Here is a 19,702-nt window from a genome sequence, read left to right on the forward strand (position 1 = left end):
AGCAAACTGTTGAAGAGAAAAAGGGCATATCTGGATATAGTTACACCCAGGAAGAGCTAGAAAGGGTATCTGCACTGAAGAGCGAAGTTGATGAAATGAAAGGCCGAACACTAGATGACATGTCTGAAATGGTGATTACACTTTTTTATAATTTTTTAAAATTGTGTAGCTAGAGGCAGATGTTTTTGTGTTTTGTTTTCAGTGAAACACTGAAATTTTTATTTCTGCACATTGTTCATTTTATATTCCTTCATCTGTCTTTATCAGTCTCTTTTGAATGTTTCCATTTTAGTAAGTTGTTCAACTTGTAATAATTTAGGCATTTTGCAAGGTTTTTTCCCCAAGGAAACATGATAGATTTATTAAATACCCTATGGAATTGGGTATTGAAATGCCTGCCTTATCTTGTGGTTTTTGAATTGTGTAAAAGTTCTATGCCATTAAAGAAGTATTGAAGATAAAAAATAAGTTTTCCCAAATCATACCACCCTAACTAATAAAATTATTTCATTTTTGTGTCTGTCCTTCATATCTGTCCATATTTGGAGCTGCTACTCAGCCTGAAGGCACTGATGCCACTTGAGCAGGCATTAAAATATTGAAATCTTTCCTTCCTTACTGGTAAATAGCTGCTGCCTCAAACTCTCACACTACCCACTTCCACCTGGCTTTTCCACATTGGCCACTTACCCAGAACCCTCTGGATCTCACTACAGTCTAACTCCTAAAAAGATCAGCGTTTAACCCAGCAGAGGCCTTCAATACTCTGTTACCTGGCTGGTGTCCATTTTGATTCGTCATTACTTATATCATTTGGGTTATTAAGTATTTTGAATATCACTTCATCATATTATGTATATACTCTATAACCTACAAAATTACATTTTTTACATAATACAACATGATTGTAGCTGTATTTAGGCAATTTTGTGATTTTTTTTCATTATTCAGTGTTAGATTACAAGTATTTTCTCATATGGTTTGCAGCCTCAATAATTGACATTTTCTTTCTTTCTTTTTTTCTTTTTTTTTTTTTTTGAGAGAGAGAGAAGGGAGCACGTGTGCATGCAAGCAGGGGAGGGGCAGAGGGAGAGAGAGAATCTCAAGCAAGCTCCATGCCCAGCACAGAGTCTGACATGGGCTTGATCTAACAAACCATGAGATCATGACCTGAGTTGAAGTCAGGAATCAGATGCTTTAACTAACTGAGCCACCCAAACACCCCAATAATTGGCATTTTATTTATTTTTTTAAAGGTTTATTTATTTTTGAGAGTGAGTGCAAATGGGGGAGGGGCAGAGAGAGAGGGAGGCAGAGGATCTGAAGTGGGCTCTGAGCTGACAGCAGCAATCTCTATAAGGGCTCAAACTCATAAACCGTGAGATCATGACCTGAGCTGAAGTCAGCCGCTCAACTAAGAGTGACCCAGTAATTAACATTTGAAATAATTAAATGCTGGGCGCCTGAGTGGCTCAGTTGGTTAAGGTCTGACTTCAGCTTAGGTCATGATCTCACAGTTCATAACTTTGAGCCCCCATTGGGCTCTTCACTGTCAGCGCAGAGCCTGCTTCAGATCTCTGTTCCCTTCTTTTTCGGCCCTTACCCCACTTGCATGCATGTGTGCACTCTCTCTCTCAAAATTAAAAACATTTAAAAATTTTTTTAAAAAGTTAAATGCTATTTCATATCACCAAATCAGCATTTACTAAATCATTTCCCCATTGTTTGATGTTGAAGTAATTTAGTTTTTTTACCATTACATAACACTTTAATAAATATATTTATGCATGTATTTTTTTTGTTCTTCTGAATTCTTGTTCTAGATGTCATGTATTTTGTTTAAATGACAGGTAAAAAAGCTGAATTCACTGGTATCTGAAAAGAAGTCTGCTCTAGCCCCAGTTATAAAAGAACTACGACAGTTGCGTCAGAAATGTCAAGTAAGTGAATCTGATTATGCGATACTTTTAGCATCCTGTCTTGTTCAGATGTGCTGGTTAGAATCCTGCATATTTTACTTGAGTAATTTATAGAAAACAAATTATTATTATTATTGTTATTATTGATATGATTCCACAAAAAGTAACAATGTGACCTTTGAAGTTTTTTATTTAATTTTTGCTGTTTGTTTTATTAAATTTTCGGGGGGCGGGAGAGAGAAGGAGAAGTTTAAGCTGAAATCACAAGTGCAGCTAGATTAGATTTTTGCTTTAAATCTGATGCATGTCAGGGCTATAAATATGAAGTCACATTCTTTTGTGGCCAGGTAAAAGCTCAGAGTCTGCCAACGAGTGGTGACAAGTTAACTTTAGATTAATGGGCTTGCTTAGCTAGGGAGCAGAGCCAGGGGCAAACTACGATAGCTTGTGATAAGTGATGGAATACCATTACTTGCAAGCTAATTCTAACCACTGCTTTGAAGCTAAACTGTTAGAAGGTAAATGCCCTCCGCAAATCCAGATCAGATGGCCTCCGCCATCTGACATTAGCAGTTGTTATTTTATCACTCTCTGTGTAGTAATTTTAGGTTTGAATATGGGTTGTACTGCATGTGCCTGAGTATGGAACTATAAAATTCTTCACGAATGCCATCCATCAGAGCACAGTGAAAAATCACATGGACTTTGAAATCAGATAGACATCATCTCCTTTTTATAGAAAATGCCATTGGGTCAGAGACAGGTTTAGTGACTTATCCAAATAGACAAATAGGCAGTGAGAGAGTTGGAGCTTGACTCCAGCATCTGTATTATCATATTTCAAATCTCTTGCTCATTCCATTACACACCGCTGCCATCACAAAAGAAATGAAAGAGACAAGTCTCTATTCTGTAGAGTTAATACACTCATAGGTGAGATGAGACAAACATGAAGAAATTCAAGAAAGACAAAAGATAAACCAACTTAAGAACAATATAGAACGGGTTCCTGGGTGGCTCAGTTGGTTAAGTGCCTGACTTCGGCTCAGGTCATGATCTCACGGTTCATGGGTTCAAGTCCCATATTGGGCTCTGTGCTGACAACTAGCTCAGAGCCTGGAGCCTGTTTCAATTCTGTATCTCCCTCTCTCTCTGTCCCTCCCCTGCTCATGCTGGGTCTCTCTCTCTCTCTCAGAAATAAGAACATTAAAAATTTTTTTAAAAATTAAAAAAAAGAACAATATAGAAAAGAGGCGCCTGGCTGGCTAGTCAATGGAGCATGTGACTCTTGATCTCAGCATTGTGAGTTCGAGCCCTGCATTGGGCATAGAGCTTACTTTAAAAAACGAAAGAAAAAGAGAAAGGAAGGAAGGAAGGAAGGAAGGAAGGAAGGAAGGAAGGAAGAAAAGAATCAGAATCATAACTGATAAGAGGAAGCAAATGATGTGATTGTTAGGAAGGAAATGTTTCAGAAAGGAAATTTTTGAGCAAAGCTTAGAGATTGAGGACATCAAGAATTGTTTTCATGGTTACATTCTAATCCACTGATTTTCTTAAAGCTTTTCTTGAGTAAGCAACTTGAAAATCAAATGGACTGGTGATGTGTATTTCTAGTGATGATAAAATTTCTCCCTAATAAAATCTGTTTGTAAACAATTCTTTTATTAAATTCATTTTTGTCATTTATATATTAAGTGAGTTTTATTGAAGGGATATTAAAGACAGTAAAGGAAATGTGCTGTCATGGAATTTGAAGGATCAGAAACATAATGTGCCTGAAACAGGTACAGGTACCATAACCAGAGAGTATTTTGAGTCAGGGAAGTTTCAGGAATTCTAACAGCAGGAGCTTGTGGATAATGATAATGAAATGATAGTTAAAAACACATATTATGTGCTTTCTGTGTTCCAGGCACAATTAATGTTGCTCATTTAGGCCTCACAGCCATCCGTGTGGCTCCTTATTGTTCATCTTGCATGCTAAGACCTTCCCCTCTACATATTTTGTGTTGAACTTTTCACTACTAACTGTGCTGTTTTCTCTGCATTTTCTAATTCAAATTCCTGGTGCAGCTCTTCTCTTTTGGGTACAGTTTTTCATGCCCAGCTATCTCATGGACTATTGGCTATCCTTAGGTCAGGTCAGGAATCCATTCTTAGTCCAGCCAGTTATGTCGTAAGGGCAGGATGAGAAGAAAGGAGGGTGATGTGGTACCAAGTATGGCTGCCTAGAGAATTTTTCCTCTGGAGAGGCTATAGATATGCCAGGTATTTTAACTGACATCTTTTAATACACCACCTGTCATCCTATTAGTAACAGTTGAACAGTGTTCATCTTTGCATTTCAGCCTTGTCCTCTCATATACACTTTTTTACATGGTTGGAATTTTAGTATATACTGCACTTAGTTTAAGGTTCTATTCAGACAGTGTAGATAGAATGATTAAGAACATGTACTACAGAATCAGGCAGACCCTGGATAACCTTGGGTAAATGACTTTATTCCTATAAACTTTAGTTTCCTTATCTGTAAACTATCTCTTCTTCATAGGGTGGTTGTAAAGACTAAATGAAATAACTTATATAAGGCACTTTGCAACAATGACTAATACATAAGAACTTTTTAAAAAGTATTTATCCAGTGTGCCTGTGTGGTTCAGTTGGTTAAGTGTCCAACTCTTGATTTTGGCTGAGGTCATTACCTGGTGATTTGTGAGATCAGGCCTCACATCAGGCTCTGCACTGACATCGGGGAGCCTGCCTGGGATTCCCTCTTTCTCTAGATAGATAGATAGATATTTTTAAAGTATTTATTATTATGATTATTAAAGAGACTTTTAAAAGAAGGGATAGTATTGCTTTTCAACCAAATTGTTTTCTGAGTAAACTATATACCAGATCTTAAGTTCTATAAAATCATGTATTATAATAATGTAACCAAACCGGAAACTCATTTTCATGTGATTTAACTCAATTTCTCTGTATGTGAAGGGCTGCCTATGTCTACCATCACAAAGAAATGTAGCCCTCTGACCATCATTCCAAACTCTCCAGTTCTTTCCATATCATCAAATCAGAGGGGTACCTAAGCCATGTCAATATTTTCATCTCTGTCTTCTGCCATGTTGAAAAGTCATTCTGCTAAGGACAAATACTGCATGATTCCACTTATATGACATACCCAGAGTAGTGACATTCAGACACAGTAGAATGGTGGTTGTGATGGCCAGGGTGAATGGGAAGTTAAGTGTTAATGGGGACAGAGTTTCAGTGTGGGAAGATGAAAAGAAATCTGGAGATGGAAGGTGGTGACAGCTGCACGACAATGTGAATGTGCTTAATGCCACTGAACTGGACACTTAAAAATGGTTTCAGCGGTAATTTTTATTTTATATATTTTTTACCACAATAAAAAAATCTTTTAGGGGCGCCTGGATGGCTCAGAGGGTTAATTTAAGTGTCCCACTTTGGCTCAGGTCATGATCTCATGGTTTGTAAGTTCAAGCCCCATGTCAGTCTCTGTGCTGACTGCTCAAAGCCTGGAACCTGCTTCAGATTCTGTCTCCCTCTCTCTCTGCCCCTCCCCCACCCACACTCTATCTGTCTGTCTCTCTCTCTCTCTTTGTCAAAAATAAGTAAACATTAAAAAAAAATTTGAATGGGGCAGGACTTGCCTATATTTGTGTTAGCTGTTGGTTTTTTTTTTTTTCCAGTGGTTGAGTTCAGTGTATTTGGTGAGTGTCTGATTCTCATTTTGCTTGTCTCCATATGTCCATCTCCCACATCCATGTATAGTTCTACTTTTATCCAGAAACGTTTTGTGATAAAAAGTATACTAAAAAAAGCGGCTAGCAATGTCATTGATTGTAAGCTCTATTCAAATCTTAACTACAATTCTTAATTGTTCTCTACTTTGAGTATTATTTATTTCTTTAAAAGAAATCACTTTTCTTTTAATTTTTTATATGTTTATTTATTTTTGAGAGAGACTGAGAGAGAGAGACAGTGCAAAAGAGAGAGGGGCAGAGAGAGAGGGAGACACAGAATCCAAAGCAGGTTCCAGGCTCTGAGCTGTCAGCACAGAGCCTGACATGGGGCTCGAACTCATCACCTGTGAGATCATGACCTGAGCTTAAGTCTGATGCTTACTTAACTGACTAACCACCCAGGTGCCCTAATATTATTTATATTTAACTTGCATGTACTTACCACTCAAAACTACATAAATGTATTGTTAAAGTGCAGGACTACTTGAAAATACTTTATACTTCTTGCTGTAATGGGCAGCTCTGAAATATTTAGGAAACTTTATGGTGAATTGTTAGGACATTTCCTTTCTTATTGTACTTATATCTTCTGAATTTGAATAGTAACAACTGTTTGAAAATTAGAGCACTGCAACTCCATACGTATAACTTACCTATTTTTTTAATGTTTTATTTCTGAGAGAGAGAGAAAGAGAGAGAGAGCGTGAGCAGGGGAGGGTCAGAGAGAGAGGGAGATACAGAATCTGAAGTAGGCTCCCAGCTCTGAGCTGGCTGTCAGCACAGAGCCCGACGCGGGGCTCGAGCCCACGAACCGTGTGATCATGACCTGAGCCAAAGTTGGATACTTAACCGACTGAGCCACCCAGGTGCCCCTAAATCTTTTATAATCACCTAGAATTAGAACAGCATCTTGAAAAGTGTTATGTTTATTAGTTCTATAAGTGACTTGTAATTAAATGTCATAATACATAACGTTGCTAATACATGGGAAAAGCTAAAATGCTCATTTTAGAGTATAAAATCTGACAATTATTGATTTCGCTGAAATATTTCTTATTGATCACTTTTTCTTATAAACGTAATAACATGTTCTTGGTAAGAATTCAAACTATGAAGAATTATTTACGGGGAAGAATAGAAATCAACTTTCTCTCTACACTCCCCAGAAGTAAAGAAGGTCCTTATGTGTTTTCCAGAAATTTACTGTGAATTAGTGAATGGATAATTATTTATTGGCTGCTTAAAGTTTGTTCTACTCTCCAGAGGGACAAAGGCATTTTTTGGTGGTGGGAGACAAAATTAAACTGACTGATATTAAGAACAAGATGTCTGCTTACTTTTGTTTGCATTTGCCTACTGTACTTTTGCCCACCTTTTGCTTTTAACTTTTTAAAAATTATATTGTTGTAGGTGTCTCTGAATAGGTCTTGAGTTGAGTTTTGGTATGCAATATAATCTGAAGGGTTTGTTTTAATAAGGAAGTTGAGGCCATTTATATTTATTGATATGCAGACATATTTGATCTTAGTGCTCTTTATGTGTTGCTTTTGATTTTTTTAAGTTTATTTATTTTGAGAGAGACAGAGAGCGAGGAGGGATGGTGAAGAAAGAGAAGGGAACAGAGAGTCCGAAGTGGGCTCTATGCTGACAGCAGAGAGCCCGACATGGGGCTTGAACCCAAGAACTATAAGATCATGACCTGAGCCAAAGTCAGACGCTTAACTGACTTAAGCCACCCAGGCATCCATAGCTTTTGATTTTAAAGCCCATAAAAAATCTTGTTTGTTTTCTCATTTTCTCTCTTATTCTCTCTCTTGTACCTCTCCCTCTCCCTTTATGTGTTTCTGGCTTGCGGTTTTGGTCTGGTAGTTACATTTGTAACACTACCATTAATCATCCATTTCTGTAGGTAGTAGCTAACTCTACCATTAATCATCCATTTCTATAGGTAGTATCTATTAATCCCTCCTGTTAGCAGTGAGGAAATTAGCATTTTCCTCTTCCTTCTCCCTCCCTTCCCTCTCCTTTAGTACCTGAATTTAGTCCATCATATTGTCTCTTTTACTGTTTGCCTTTATACTTTTAATATACTTATATTTTAACTTGATTCATCAGATTTAAATTATATCCTTTAATATTCTCCCACTCATCCTCAACAATTAAAAATTGAAGAAACTAGCTTATTTATTCTGACTTCCAACTTCCACTTTCTTTTCCCTTTCCCTTCCCTGCAGATTTTGTTGTATCATTTCTACATGTCAGGGCATGTAACATTTACATTCTCTTCTATTACCCTGGTTCCCACTTGTTTTCAGTGTTAAACCTATAATTATTAGATTCAGTGCTCATTATCAATTCTTTCACTGCCCTTTTTCCTAATTTTTATTGTCTGATTTGTCCTTTAGGAGAATCCTCAAGAAACCTCACAAGAACAATATTCCCTAATGAGTTCTTGCATGTTCTAGAGTTTCTTGCCTTAAATATTTAAAAATTAGCTTGGGGGAACCTGGGTGGCTCAGTTGGTTGGGCGTCCAACTTCCGCTCAGGTCATGATCTCACCGTTCGTGGGTTCGAGCCCCATGTCGGGCTCTGTGCTGACAGCTCAGAGCCTGGAGCCTGCTTCAGATTCTGTGTCTCCCTCTATCCCTTCTCCATTCACTCTCTCTCTCAAAAATAAACAAACATTTAAAAAAGTTAACTTGACTGAACATAAAATCTTTCCATTGTGCTTTCTTTCCTTGAGAATTTTTATTTATTTATTTAATGTTTTTTATTTATTTCTGAGAGAGAGAGAGACTACATGAGCAGGGGAGGGTCAGAGAGAGAGGGAGACACAGAATCCGAAGGAGGCTCCAGGCTCTGAGCTAGCTGTCAGCACAGAGCCCGACACGGGGCTCAAACCCACAAACCGTGAGATCGTGACCTGAGCCAAAGTCAGACACTTAACCAACTGAGCCACCCAGGCACCCCTCCTTGAGAATTTTTAAAGTATACTGCTTTACTGTCTTCCAGAGTTAAGTGTAGCCATGGAGAGATCAGAGACTAACCTAATTTTTTTTTTGGTGACTTGATGTTAAAAAGATTGTGTATTTTCCATTTGCTGAGTACTGAGTTCTCTATGTGTTCATCAGATCAAGCTTTTCAGATGTATCATTTAAAGCTTCCTGGGGAATGGGGAGTTGATTAATGGGTATAGAATTTCAGTTTTACAAGATGAAAATAGTTCTGGAGATTGGTTGTACAACAAAGCAAATATACTCAGTACTTAACTGTATACTTAAAAACGGTTAAGATGATAAATTTTATGTTATTTTGCCAGAATTCCTGTTGGTTTTTTTTTTTTTAAACATTCCTGGTTAGTTACTCATTTTATTATTTTTTATCGTCTTTATTCCTGCTAATGCTTTTGGTCCAAGATTTTTATTTTGTCTGCTATTAATGTAAGTATGCTAGCTTTCTTTCTTATGATTAGGCTTGCTTGGTATATCTTTTTTTTTCTGTTTTCTTTTAGCTTTCTATGTCCTTACTTTTGTCATATGTCTCATAAATAGCATATAGTTAGATCTTATGTGGGTGGTTTCTTCATTCAGTTTGAGAATCTGTCGTTTAATTGGTGTTTTTAATCCCATTTACTTTTAGTATTGATACATTGGGATTTATTTCTATTTTGTACATCCTGTTTACTGTGCTTTTTCTTTGCTGCTTCTTTCCTGCCCTCCATTGCATCACTCTTTGTTCTTTTATCTTCTTTGTTCCCTTTATTTAGTTTTTTATCTTCTTCTATTCTGATATTGTTATCCTTAAATTTTAACGTATATTTTCATGACAACAGATTCTAAATCTAATCAGCATCTCCTGAACAATACAGGGACCTTAGAATAGTTTAACACCCTCTTTTGCCTTACATATGTGTTGTTATCCTCTGGTAGTTTATTTCCTTTTTATTTCATCTCTCTCTCTCTCTCTTTTTTTTTTTTTAATAGGCTCCACACCCAGCGTAGAGTCCAACAGGGGGCTTGAACTCATGACCTTGAGATCAAGCCCTGAGCTGAGAGCAAGAGTCGGATGCTTAACCGACTGAACCACCCAGGAACCCCTATTTCTTCACCTCTAAAAGTAGTTGTCATGGTGGTCATTACTTATAATTACTAGCTATTTTATACAGTCATTTCCTCCTTAGATTTAACCACATATTTAACACTTCTCATTGTTGTTTCTTATATTTTCTTTTTTTGTTGTTGTTGTTTCTTATATTTTCATTCTTCCTTTTGGATTCAGTTTCTTTCTTCCTGAAATTAAATTTCCTTGTTTTGTTTTTTCTTTTAGTAGTTCTCTCAGTAAAGAATCATCACTATGAGTCAATCACCTTTTTCTTTCTTTAATAATAACTTGTTCATTGCTTTCTGGTTTCTCTTATGTTGGAAGGTCTGCCATCAGTTTAATTATCATTTCTTTTTAGGTAATATCTTTCTTATAATTGGTTGTAATATTTTTATCTTTGTCTTTGGTGTTGTCCAATTTCACTACTGTGATCTAAATACGTATTTAGTTTTATTTGCTCTCCTGGCGTTTGTGTTGTCTTCCATTAATTCTAGGAGAATTCTCCATGATATCTTCAAATATTTCTGCCCTGTTCTTTTTAGTTCATTCTCCAGTGACTGCTATTATTTGCATGTTAGGCACACTTAAGTCCCTGTGGGGATGACAGGGGGTGTCTTTCCCCCATTGCATGTCTTTGTCTTCATATTTTTGTCTTTTTTGTCTCTCGGTGATGAATTTTAAATAATTTCTTCAGCTCTGTTTTGAGTTCATTCTTTTTATCTTCTGAGCTGTGTCTAATCTTACATTTATACCATTTAATTTTTAACTTTAATGACTATTTCTTCACTTTTGTCTATTTTTACTCACTGTACTTTTTTTCTTAATCTTTTGTTTTCAATTCCTCTTTTATGACTTTGTTTCAAGCACACTTACTTAATAGACTTGTTTCTAGTATCCTAAGTACCTGGAGGTGTAGTCCTGCTGTTTTTTTTAATCTTCTGATCCTCACACATAAGGATTGATTGTTTCCTTGTGTATTTATACTTTTGGATTGTGAGGGTATCTTCGGTAGGGTTTTGTCTTTTGAATTCCAGCAGTTAGGATGGAGCATGTGTCCTCCAGAATGGCTTTGCAGTTGGCCCTGCTGGGTGTTTTGGGAATATGACAAGCTCAGAGCTAATTTTGAGTTAATGTCTTGGCTCGGGAGTTCGTGTGAGTAAGGGTAAATATGAGTGAATCTGCCCAACGATGAGCCCTTCTCTCCAGCTGCCCCTGTAGCAGCACAGGTGCATTTTCAGGTCAGTTAGGCCACCAGACTCACAGGCCACAGATGCGCTCACACACGCTACCATCTGCTATAGCACCTTCATCTCACTGAGAGACCCAGCCGCTACAGCTGCTGTTGCCCCTCCTCCCATTCATGGTGGAAATGACTGTCACCCATGAGAGTCTCAAATATCTGTAGGTCCTTCTGATACATAAAAGCCACAGCTCCTTTTTACAACCAGTTTCTTTTTTCCAGTAAAAATTAAAAGGATTTTAGCTTTCAAGTGTTTTTTGAGAAAGGACAGTTAATGCAATGAAAATCAGAATGTCTAATTATTAAATTTAACAACAAGCCAAAGTAATTTTGATGCAGCAGTTAACCCATTTATTATAGGCTAGTAATGTTTGAAATCGTAGAGCTTCTTTTTTTTTTTCTTTCATGGTTTATTGTCAAGTTGGTTTCCATATAACACCCAGTGATCCTCCCAACAAGTGCCCTCCTCCGTGCCCATCTCCCCCTGCCTTCCCCTCTCTCCCTCTCCTATCAGCCCTCAGTTTGTTCTCAGTATTCAAGAGTCTTTCATGGTTTGCCTCCCTCCCTCTCCCCAACTATTTTTCCCCTTCTCCTCCCCCATGTCCGCCATTAAGTTTCTCCTAATCCACCTATAAGTGAAAACATATGGTATCTGTCTTTCTCTGCCTGACTTATTTTGCTCAGCATAACACCCTCGAGTTCCATCCTTGTTGCTACACATGGCCAGATTTCATTCTTTCTCATTGCCATGTAATATTCCATTGTATAGATAAGCCACATCTTCTTGATCCATTCATCAGTTGATGGACATTTAGGCTCTTTCCATGATTTGGCTATTGTTGAGAGTGCTGCTATAAACATTGGAGTACATGTGCCCCTATGCATCAGCACTCCTGTATCCTTTGGGTAAATTCTCAGCAGTGCTATTGCTGGGTTCTAGGGGACTGCTATTGTTAATTTTTTGAGGATCCTTCACACTGTTTTCCAGAGGGGCTGCACCAGTTTACATTCCCACCAACAGTGTAGGAAGGTGCCCATTTCTCCACATCCTCGCCAGCATCTAGAGTCCTCTGATTTGTTCATTTTAGCCACTCTGACCGGCGTGAGGTGGTATCTCAGTGTGGTTTTGATCTGCATTTCCCTGATGATGAGGGACGCTGAGCATCGTTTCATGTGTCTGTTGGCCATCTAGATATCTTCTTTGGAGAAGTGTCTGTTCATGTCTTCTGCCTGAAATGGTAGAGCTTCTATTGGTCATTCAATTCCTTCAGATGTTACTGTGATGGCAGAAGTGGTGTTTCAGTCTGGTCCCCACCAGCTACCATTTTCATGCCGGAACCACAGTGCCTCATCCCCACAGCTCGTCTTTTCATCTTGATTTTACCACATAGGAGCCAGTGTACTTGACATGCTGGCCTATTTCAATTTTCTTCACCATTTTCCTTAAGGAGGCACCATAATGGGTTCCATATTTACAAATGATTCTGACCTTCTGACCTTCTTGGTGCATTTAGCCATGTCACCACAAACTAGGGCTGGGCCCAGAGACAGCACCTACCAGGTTGGTTGGTTGGTTGGTTGGTTGGTTTTAAATATGAGATGCTTCACGAATTTGCAGGTCATCCTTGCACAGAAAAGCCATGCTAATCTTCTCTGTATTATTCCAATTTTTAGTGTATGTGCTGCCACAGCAAGCACCCCACCAGCTTTTATACTATGCTGGTCATCCCAAACCAGACGCAGCCCCACACAACAAAGGAAGCACTTACAGCATTACCCATTTGTGTTCACTCTCCTGTTCCCCAGGAAACTGCTTCATGAAATCAAGGTCATTCTGAGGCTGGTGCTTCAGTCCAGGCCTGGTAGTAACCCTTTACACCCAGGCTTCCAGATTGAAAAACAGCAAGGATTCTGTGGGCTTCTCAGTTCTAACTTCCCACTCTGTCTTCTGCCCTGCCTGAACATTAGAACCACTCCAGTACTGAGACTGCTCCCAGCTTCCTTCCCCAAGGGCAGCCACAGTGTGTCACCCTCTGTTTCTGGCCCTGGTAATTCCTCTTCCTTCCTGAGAAGTTCATTTCAGCTCTGGATTTGAAAAGATGTTTGCTCCACCTTATCAAGCATTTGTAGATATTTTTAGCATTTCCAGTATTTATAGATGATTTTCAGGTTATCTAATCCACAATATTACATTAGAAGAAAGTTTAAAGCTACTCAAACAGCCTAAATTCAAATTCTGACACCCCTTTTCTTCAGTATAATCTTTGGCAAAGTATTTGGCTTCCATGAACTTTCTCCAAGCATGATATGGGGATATTAATACCTACCTAAAGGGGTTGTGGTGAGATTGAGTTACTGACAAGGGTAAAGTTCAAAGGCCCTACCATGGTTTCCAAAGTTCTGACCAAGCCCCTGCCAAAGCCTACAGCATCTTCTCCCACTTTGCAGACATACTCCAGTATAATAAACTACTTGTTTGTCCTAAATTATTGCTCTTCTCTCTGGCTTCCAAGCCTTTATACATAGTGTTCTTTTTTTCTGAACATTCTCCTCCCTTGTTCACCTTCCCCCTAACTATTGTACTAATCCTTTATCCCTCAACTTGGATATCAGTTTCTCTATCTCTGCCGATCTCCAAGCCTGGGTTAAGTCCTGTGAGAGTACCTCGTTCTCCTATAACACTTACATTTGCCCATCATACCACTCAACAGGCTGTTTACTTGTCTGAACATACTTTAGGGGAAGGATTTTGGCTGTTTTGCTCACTGTTGTATCCCAGCTCCTAATAAAGAGCCTGGCACACAGCTCAATACATGGTAGCTATTATTTTTATCAGCACCTTCATCTGTCATAATTCTCAAATGTCTGATTGTTGTATAAATAACTCTTAAGTATGCCAAGAAGCTTAGAGTTAAGTTACAAGACTGACAAGGGCATGCATTGTTTTAGAGCCACACTTTAGGCCTTTGTTTTTCACTTATGCAGTCATTTATCTTTTCCTACTAGGAACTAACCCAGGAATGTGATGAAAAGAAATCTCAGTATGATAGCTGTGCAGCAGGCCTCGAAAGCAATCGGTCCAAATTAGAACAGGTAAGAAGATAGTTTTTATTTTTTAACAATTTAGTAGAAACTGCCTGTGTATGCATGTTTTCACTACACTGACATCAAAAGATTCCCAAATCTTTACCCTCATCCTCTGAGCCTGTCTCCTAAACTCCAGAGATCTTTATTTCTTCAGACTTGATGCATACACACTGAATTCTCCATCTGTACCACAACCACCAAGGTCCAGGCCCTGAGCAGGTATCTCCTCGACTCCCACAGTAACTCAACACTGCTTTCTTACTTCCATCCTTAGGAAAAATCCTAAGGTTTTTTCTCTATAGAGAAGCCAAAGAAACCTGTGGAAAACTTAGGCCACCTTCTACTAGCTTCCTACTGCACTTAAAATCTGACTTCCAAGCTATGTTCTGCAAGGCCCACCTGCCTCGTGAACTTCATGTCCATGTGCTGTTCTCTTCATCCACAGGGCCACAGCCACACTGGCCTTCTTCTTGCATGTCAAACAGGCTAAGCTTGTTTTCACCTCATGGCTTTTGCTTTTGCTGTTCTCTCTTTGGGACACTCTGCCTCCAATTCTTTACCTTGATCTCTTCTGTTCATCATCAGGTCTCAGCCTAAATGTCACCTCCTCCTAGAGGTCTTCTCTCATTACCCTACCTAATGTTGCCTGTTGGGTCACCCTGTCACATTCTACTACTACTGACTTTTCTTCATAGAATATATCCCCATCTGAAACCACCTTCATTACCTGACTCCTTGTTTATGCCTATTTCCTCTATTTGAATGAGAGCAAGGACTATAGTCTTATTCACTGTTGTGTCCCCAGCACCTAGCACAGAGTTGGTCATGCGGTAGAGACCTAATAAATGAATAACTGAACCTGTAGGTTTTGGAGTAATATGAGTAGTCTCTAGAAAAGATTGCAGCCTAGCCTATTATGGTTATAATCACAAAAAAATAAATTACTCTGATGGTATTTTGTTATACGGTTAAAGTCATCCTCTCTGTATTTGATTATTCTTTCAATAACGTTGCCCATTTAAAATTATATATTGTAGGAAGTCAGAGGACTCCGTGAAGAATGTCTTCAGGAAGAAAGTAGATACCATTACACAAATTGTATGATTAAGGTAAAACAAAGGAAGAGGATCAAGAACTTTTCTGAGATTTTTCTGTATCAAGGACTTAACCTAAAACTTAGTCTTTCCACTTAGAACCTAGAAGTACAACTTCGTCGTGCTACTGATGAGATGAAGGTATATGTCTCTTCTGATCAACAAGAAAAAAGAAAGGCAATAAGGCAAGTAATTTTGTTGTCTCTGTATTGAGTCACTTAATGTTTTCACCTATAGAAATTTCTTTTTAATATTACTAAATTTTGTATTTAAATTACAGTATAGTTCTCATACAGTGTTATATTAGTTTCAGGTGTACAATATAGTGATTCAGCAATTCCCTACACTACTCAGTTCTCATCATGATACTTGTGCTCCTAATCCCCATCACCTGTTTTCCCCCCTCCTCCCCCACCTCGTCTCTAGGAGTTTGTTCTCTAGCGTTAAGTGTCTATNCTACTCAGTTCTCATCATGATAATTGTGCTCCTAATCCCCATCACCTGTTTTCCCCCTCCTCCCCCACCTCGTCTCTAGGAGTTTGTTCTCTAGCGTTAAGTGTCTATTTCTTGGTTTCTCTCTCTCTCTTTTTTCCTTTGTTCATTTGTTTTGTTTCTTAAATTCCACATATGAGTGAAATTATATGGTGTTTGTCTTTCTCTGACTGACTTATTGCACTTGGCATTGTACTCTCCAGCTCCATCCATGTTGTTGAAAATGGCAAGGTTTCATTCTTTTTTATGTCACTTATGGAAGTTTTATAAATAAAATGGAATTACTAAATTGGGGGTACTTAAATAAGCAGATACTAAGGTATTATTTAGGATTAAATCTTGTTAAATATCTTCCTAATAATCCAGCCCTACTAAGTAGGAATACCCGTAATTTGCTTTCTGGATTTTTTACTTTTTTTTTTATCATGGCTAAAAAAACCCATAAAACTTGCCATGTTTACCATTTTTAAGTATATAGTTCAGTTGCATTGATCACATTCACCGTGCTATGCAGCCGTCACTGCTCTATAATACCTAACCTTTTCATCACTCTCAACAGAAACTCTTGTCATCAGTAAACAGTAACTCCCCATTCCCCTCCCCAGGAATACATATAATTTCATAGTTCCTTTTTTATAAGCACTCAGATTGGTCTATTTTTAAAGTCCCACATGGCCTGGACTCTTGTCATTTGCCTGCTCACTGTGCAATGTGAGTGTTTTTCAGCTAGAAGCTGTGTGTCTGCAGTGTGCCAGCCTCAAGATGAGGAAGAGTGTGTAAATATCACTAGTCCTTATATGGTGATTTTTTTGGTATTCCCAGCTTGCAGCATTCTGTAATAAATCAAATACTGCCTTAAAAAAATACATTTATGGTTTAATTGCTAGCTGTGATAAAATGCAGTTATTGAACAAACTAAGCTCTCTTTGAACCTTACCACATTCACATGTTTCCCTTTTACCATCAAGTAAGAACTCCAAGTATAGGATTCACTTTATCCTAGATTGCAGTTGAGATTTTTAGTGGCATATACATTAATGTTTCAAAAAGGAATCTAATAAATGGAATGTCTTGCAGAATCTAATTTTTTAAATATATAATGCACTGGAATGCAAGCCACACTGAAAACACCCTATAAATAGAGCAATGTTTTCTCTAATACTCTGACATATTACACATATTAAATGTATTTATTGGGGCGCCTGGGTGGCTCAGCCGGTTAAGCGTCCAACTTTGGCTCAGGTCATGATTTCACGGTTTGTGGGTTCAAGCCCTGCGTCGGGCTCTGTGCTGACATCCAGCTCAGAGACTGGACCCTGTTTCAGATTCTGTGTCTCCCTCTCTCTCTGACACTCCCCTGCTCACGCTGTCTCTCTCTCTCTCTCTCTCTCAGAAATAAACATTAAAAAAAATTTTAATGTGCTTATTTACATTCTTTCATTGAGTAAACTTGGCTCAAATAAATCTGTATGGTCAATGTTAATATTTTACAAATGTGAGAGGTTTCTATTCTTGAAAAAAGACTTTTAAAAATTAAGTTTCATATTTCCCAAAGTTATCAATATAAATAGGAAATATTGCCACTGAACTATTAGTTTTCTGGCCAGATTTTCTTTTTTGCCATTTTCAAAATTATCATAAACCTTTACCATCATAGAAAAAATATATTGCCCTAACAAGAGTAGTACATAAGAATATTAAAAATAAAATAGTGTTAATTGTACTCTAAACTCATTGATATATGTTTAAATTATTATTATTATTATTATAGACACAGTTTTATACAATTATGGACAAAATGGGTTGCCCCATTTTCTACTTTTATGATACTTTTGAGTAAGGCCAGTGGTCTAAGAAATTAGCATGGGTTTTTTTTTTTTAAGTTTATTTATTTTGGGAGAGAGAGAGAGACAGTGTGCATGGGGGAGTGGGAGAGAGAGAGGGAGACAGAGAATGCCAGGCAGGCTCCTCACTGTCAGTGCAGAGCCGGATGTGGGGCTTGAACCCATGAAACCATTAGATCATGACCTGAGCCAAAACCAAGAGTCATATGCTTAACCGACTAAAACCACCCAGGCACCCAGAGAAATTAGCATGGTTTTGAAAGATGGCCTGCAAATTTTAATTTTATTTAAAGAGGCAGCATGTTTTATTTCAAAGTGCTGAAGAGGAACTCATAAAATTTTCTTACTAACCTGGTTTTTCTAGTTTCAAGTTTTGTGACTTTGGGCATATCATTTCCTCATCTATACAATTGGGAGAACAATTTATACCACAGAAGATCAAGTTAAATATAATGCATGCAGCAGTATTTTGGAAATTATATAGCATGAGTTACTGAAGGACAAAGACTCTGTTCTGTTTTCTTCCTGAAACCCCAGGGCATGCTTGGTACATAACAGGTGCTCCATAATAATTTCTTGAATAAATTCATTGAATAAATGAAAATAATTACACATTAGTGTTATGTGGTAAAAGAGCATGAGACTTTGATTTCTTGATAGAATATAAATGGCATTCTGTGGGACACCTGGCTGGCTCTGTTGGTTGAGCATCCGACTCTTGATTTCAGCTCAGGTCATGGTCCCAGGGTCATTATGGGATAGAGCCCTGCTTCAGGCTTTGCACTGAGTGTGGGGCCTGCTTGGGGTTCCTCCTCCTGCCCCCCCATCTCTCTCTCTCTCTCTCTGTCTCTGTCTCTCTCTCTCTCCCCCCACTTTGCTCCTCTTCCCCACTCATGCTTTTTCTCTAAAATAAAATCTTTAAAATATATTTTTTACTTATATGTTTTTTATTATATATAAAAGTTTATTTTATGTAACAGGTATTATATAATATATAAATATAAGAGTCGGAGGCTTAACGGACTAGGCCACCCAGGCACCCTGAGGATTCTGAGTACTTGTGAAGGCCATCCTCTCCACTCTAGCTACGTTTACTTCCCTTGTTGCATGAATGCAAATCTTCCTTCACTTAAGCTGCTAGAATTTCTCTTTGTGGTTTGTGATTTCCTGGATTCCCAGTTTTGTGTTGTTTAACTTCTTTTTTTTTTTTTTTAATTTTTTTTAATGTTTTATTTATTGGGAGAGAGAGAGAGAGACAGCGTGAGCAGGGGAGGGTCAGAGAGAGAGGGAGTCACAGACCGAAACAGGCTCCAGGCTCTGAGCTGGCAGTCAGCACAGAGCCCGACGCGGGGCTCGAACCCACGAACCGTGAGATCATGACCTAAGCGAAAGTCGGACGCTTAACCAACTAAGCCACCCAGGCGCCCCTGTGTTGTTTAACTTCTTACTACAGCATAACTTTATACAGAAACATAGTCTTTTTCTGTCTAAATTTGAGGTCTGAAGTCTCTTTTTATCTTGTCATTGGTTCCTTTGTCCTCATCTTCCATCGTTGTCCTTAATACTTCAAATATCACTTTTCATCCTATGAGGTGTAAAAATATAATTATACTTTTATATTTTTAAAAACACAATACAATGTTATTTGTATTTTTATTTTTACTTGAAAATGACAGGCATTTTTAGCTTATAAAAGAAATGCTTATAAAAATAAAAGTAAGCATTATGAAGTATGGTACACAAAAACTGAAAATTATCCACATTGCCATGCCTCAGAAATACCTACCATTAATATTTTGGTGTATAATTACTCCATATTCTTTCCCCTGCATTTTTGTGTGTGTATGTGTGTGTGTGCTCACGAGCTCACGCATGCACATGCACACGTGTATGTGTGTTAGCAAATGTATGGGGAAATTTTATGTGTGTGTGACAAAAATAAGGTTGAACTTAAGATACAGTTTTTCTCTTAATTTTATATCTAGAGTTATTTCCACTTCAGCACTTATAGATCTACCCCTTCCTTTTTCCAACTCTCTATTATTCCTTTGAATGGATGTACCATAATTTATTAAAAATTTCCCCATCTATTGACATTTAATTTGTTTTCAGGTTTTTACTGTTATAAGTAATGGTGATGTAAATAGTCTTTACATTT

General features: G+C 38.0%; 1 protein-coding gene and 1 non-coding gene across 2 annotated transcripts in view; one reads left to right on the forward strand and one right to left on the reverse strand.

Moving 5' to 3' along the window:
* The window catches only part of IFT81 (intraflagellar transport 81), an 84,212-nt gene that overhangs the window by 58,523 nt on the left and 5,987 nt on the right, over positions 1-19,702 (forward strand). Inside the window, exons 13-17 of the mRNA XM_077747911.1 lie at positions 3-131; positions 1,851-1,940; positions 14,034-14,120; positions 15,152-15,223; positions 15,308-15,397. Of these exons, the coding sequence (XP_077604037.1) occupies positions 3-131; positions 1,851-1,940; positions 14,034-14,120; positions 15,152-15,223; positions 15,308-15,397 (468 nt within the window). The remainder of the gene's footprint in view (positions 1-2; positions 132-1,850; positions 1,941-14,033; positions 14,121-15,151; positions 15,224-15,307; positions 15,398-19,702) is intronic.
* Positions 12,616-12,725, reverse strand: LOC144218232 (U6 spliceosomal RNA). The gene has a single exon (XR_013331092.1). It is a non-coding gene; the product is annotated as a U6 spliceosomal RNA (small nuclear RNA).

This window comes from Crocuta crocuta, unplaced genomic scaffold (genome assembly GCF_008692635.1).
Source record: "Crocuta crocuta isolate KB4526 unplaced genomic scaffold, BGI_CrCroc_1.0 scaffold29, whole genome shotgun sequence".
NCBI lineage: Eukaryota > Metazoa > Chordata > Mammalia > Carnivora > Hyaenidae > Crocuta > Crocuta crocuta.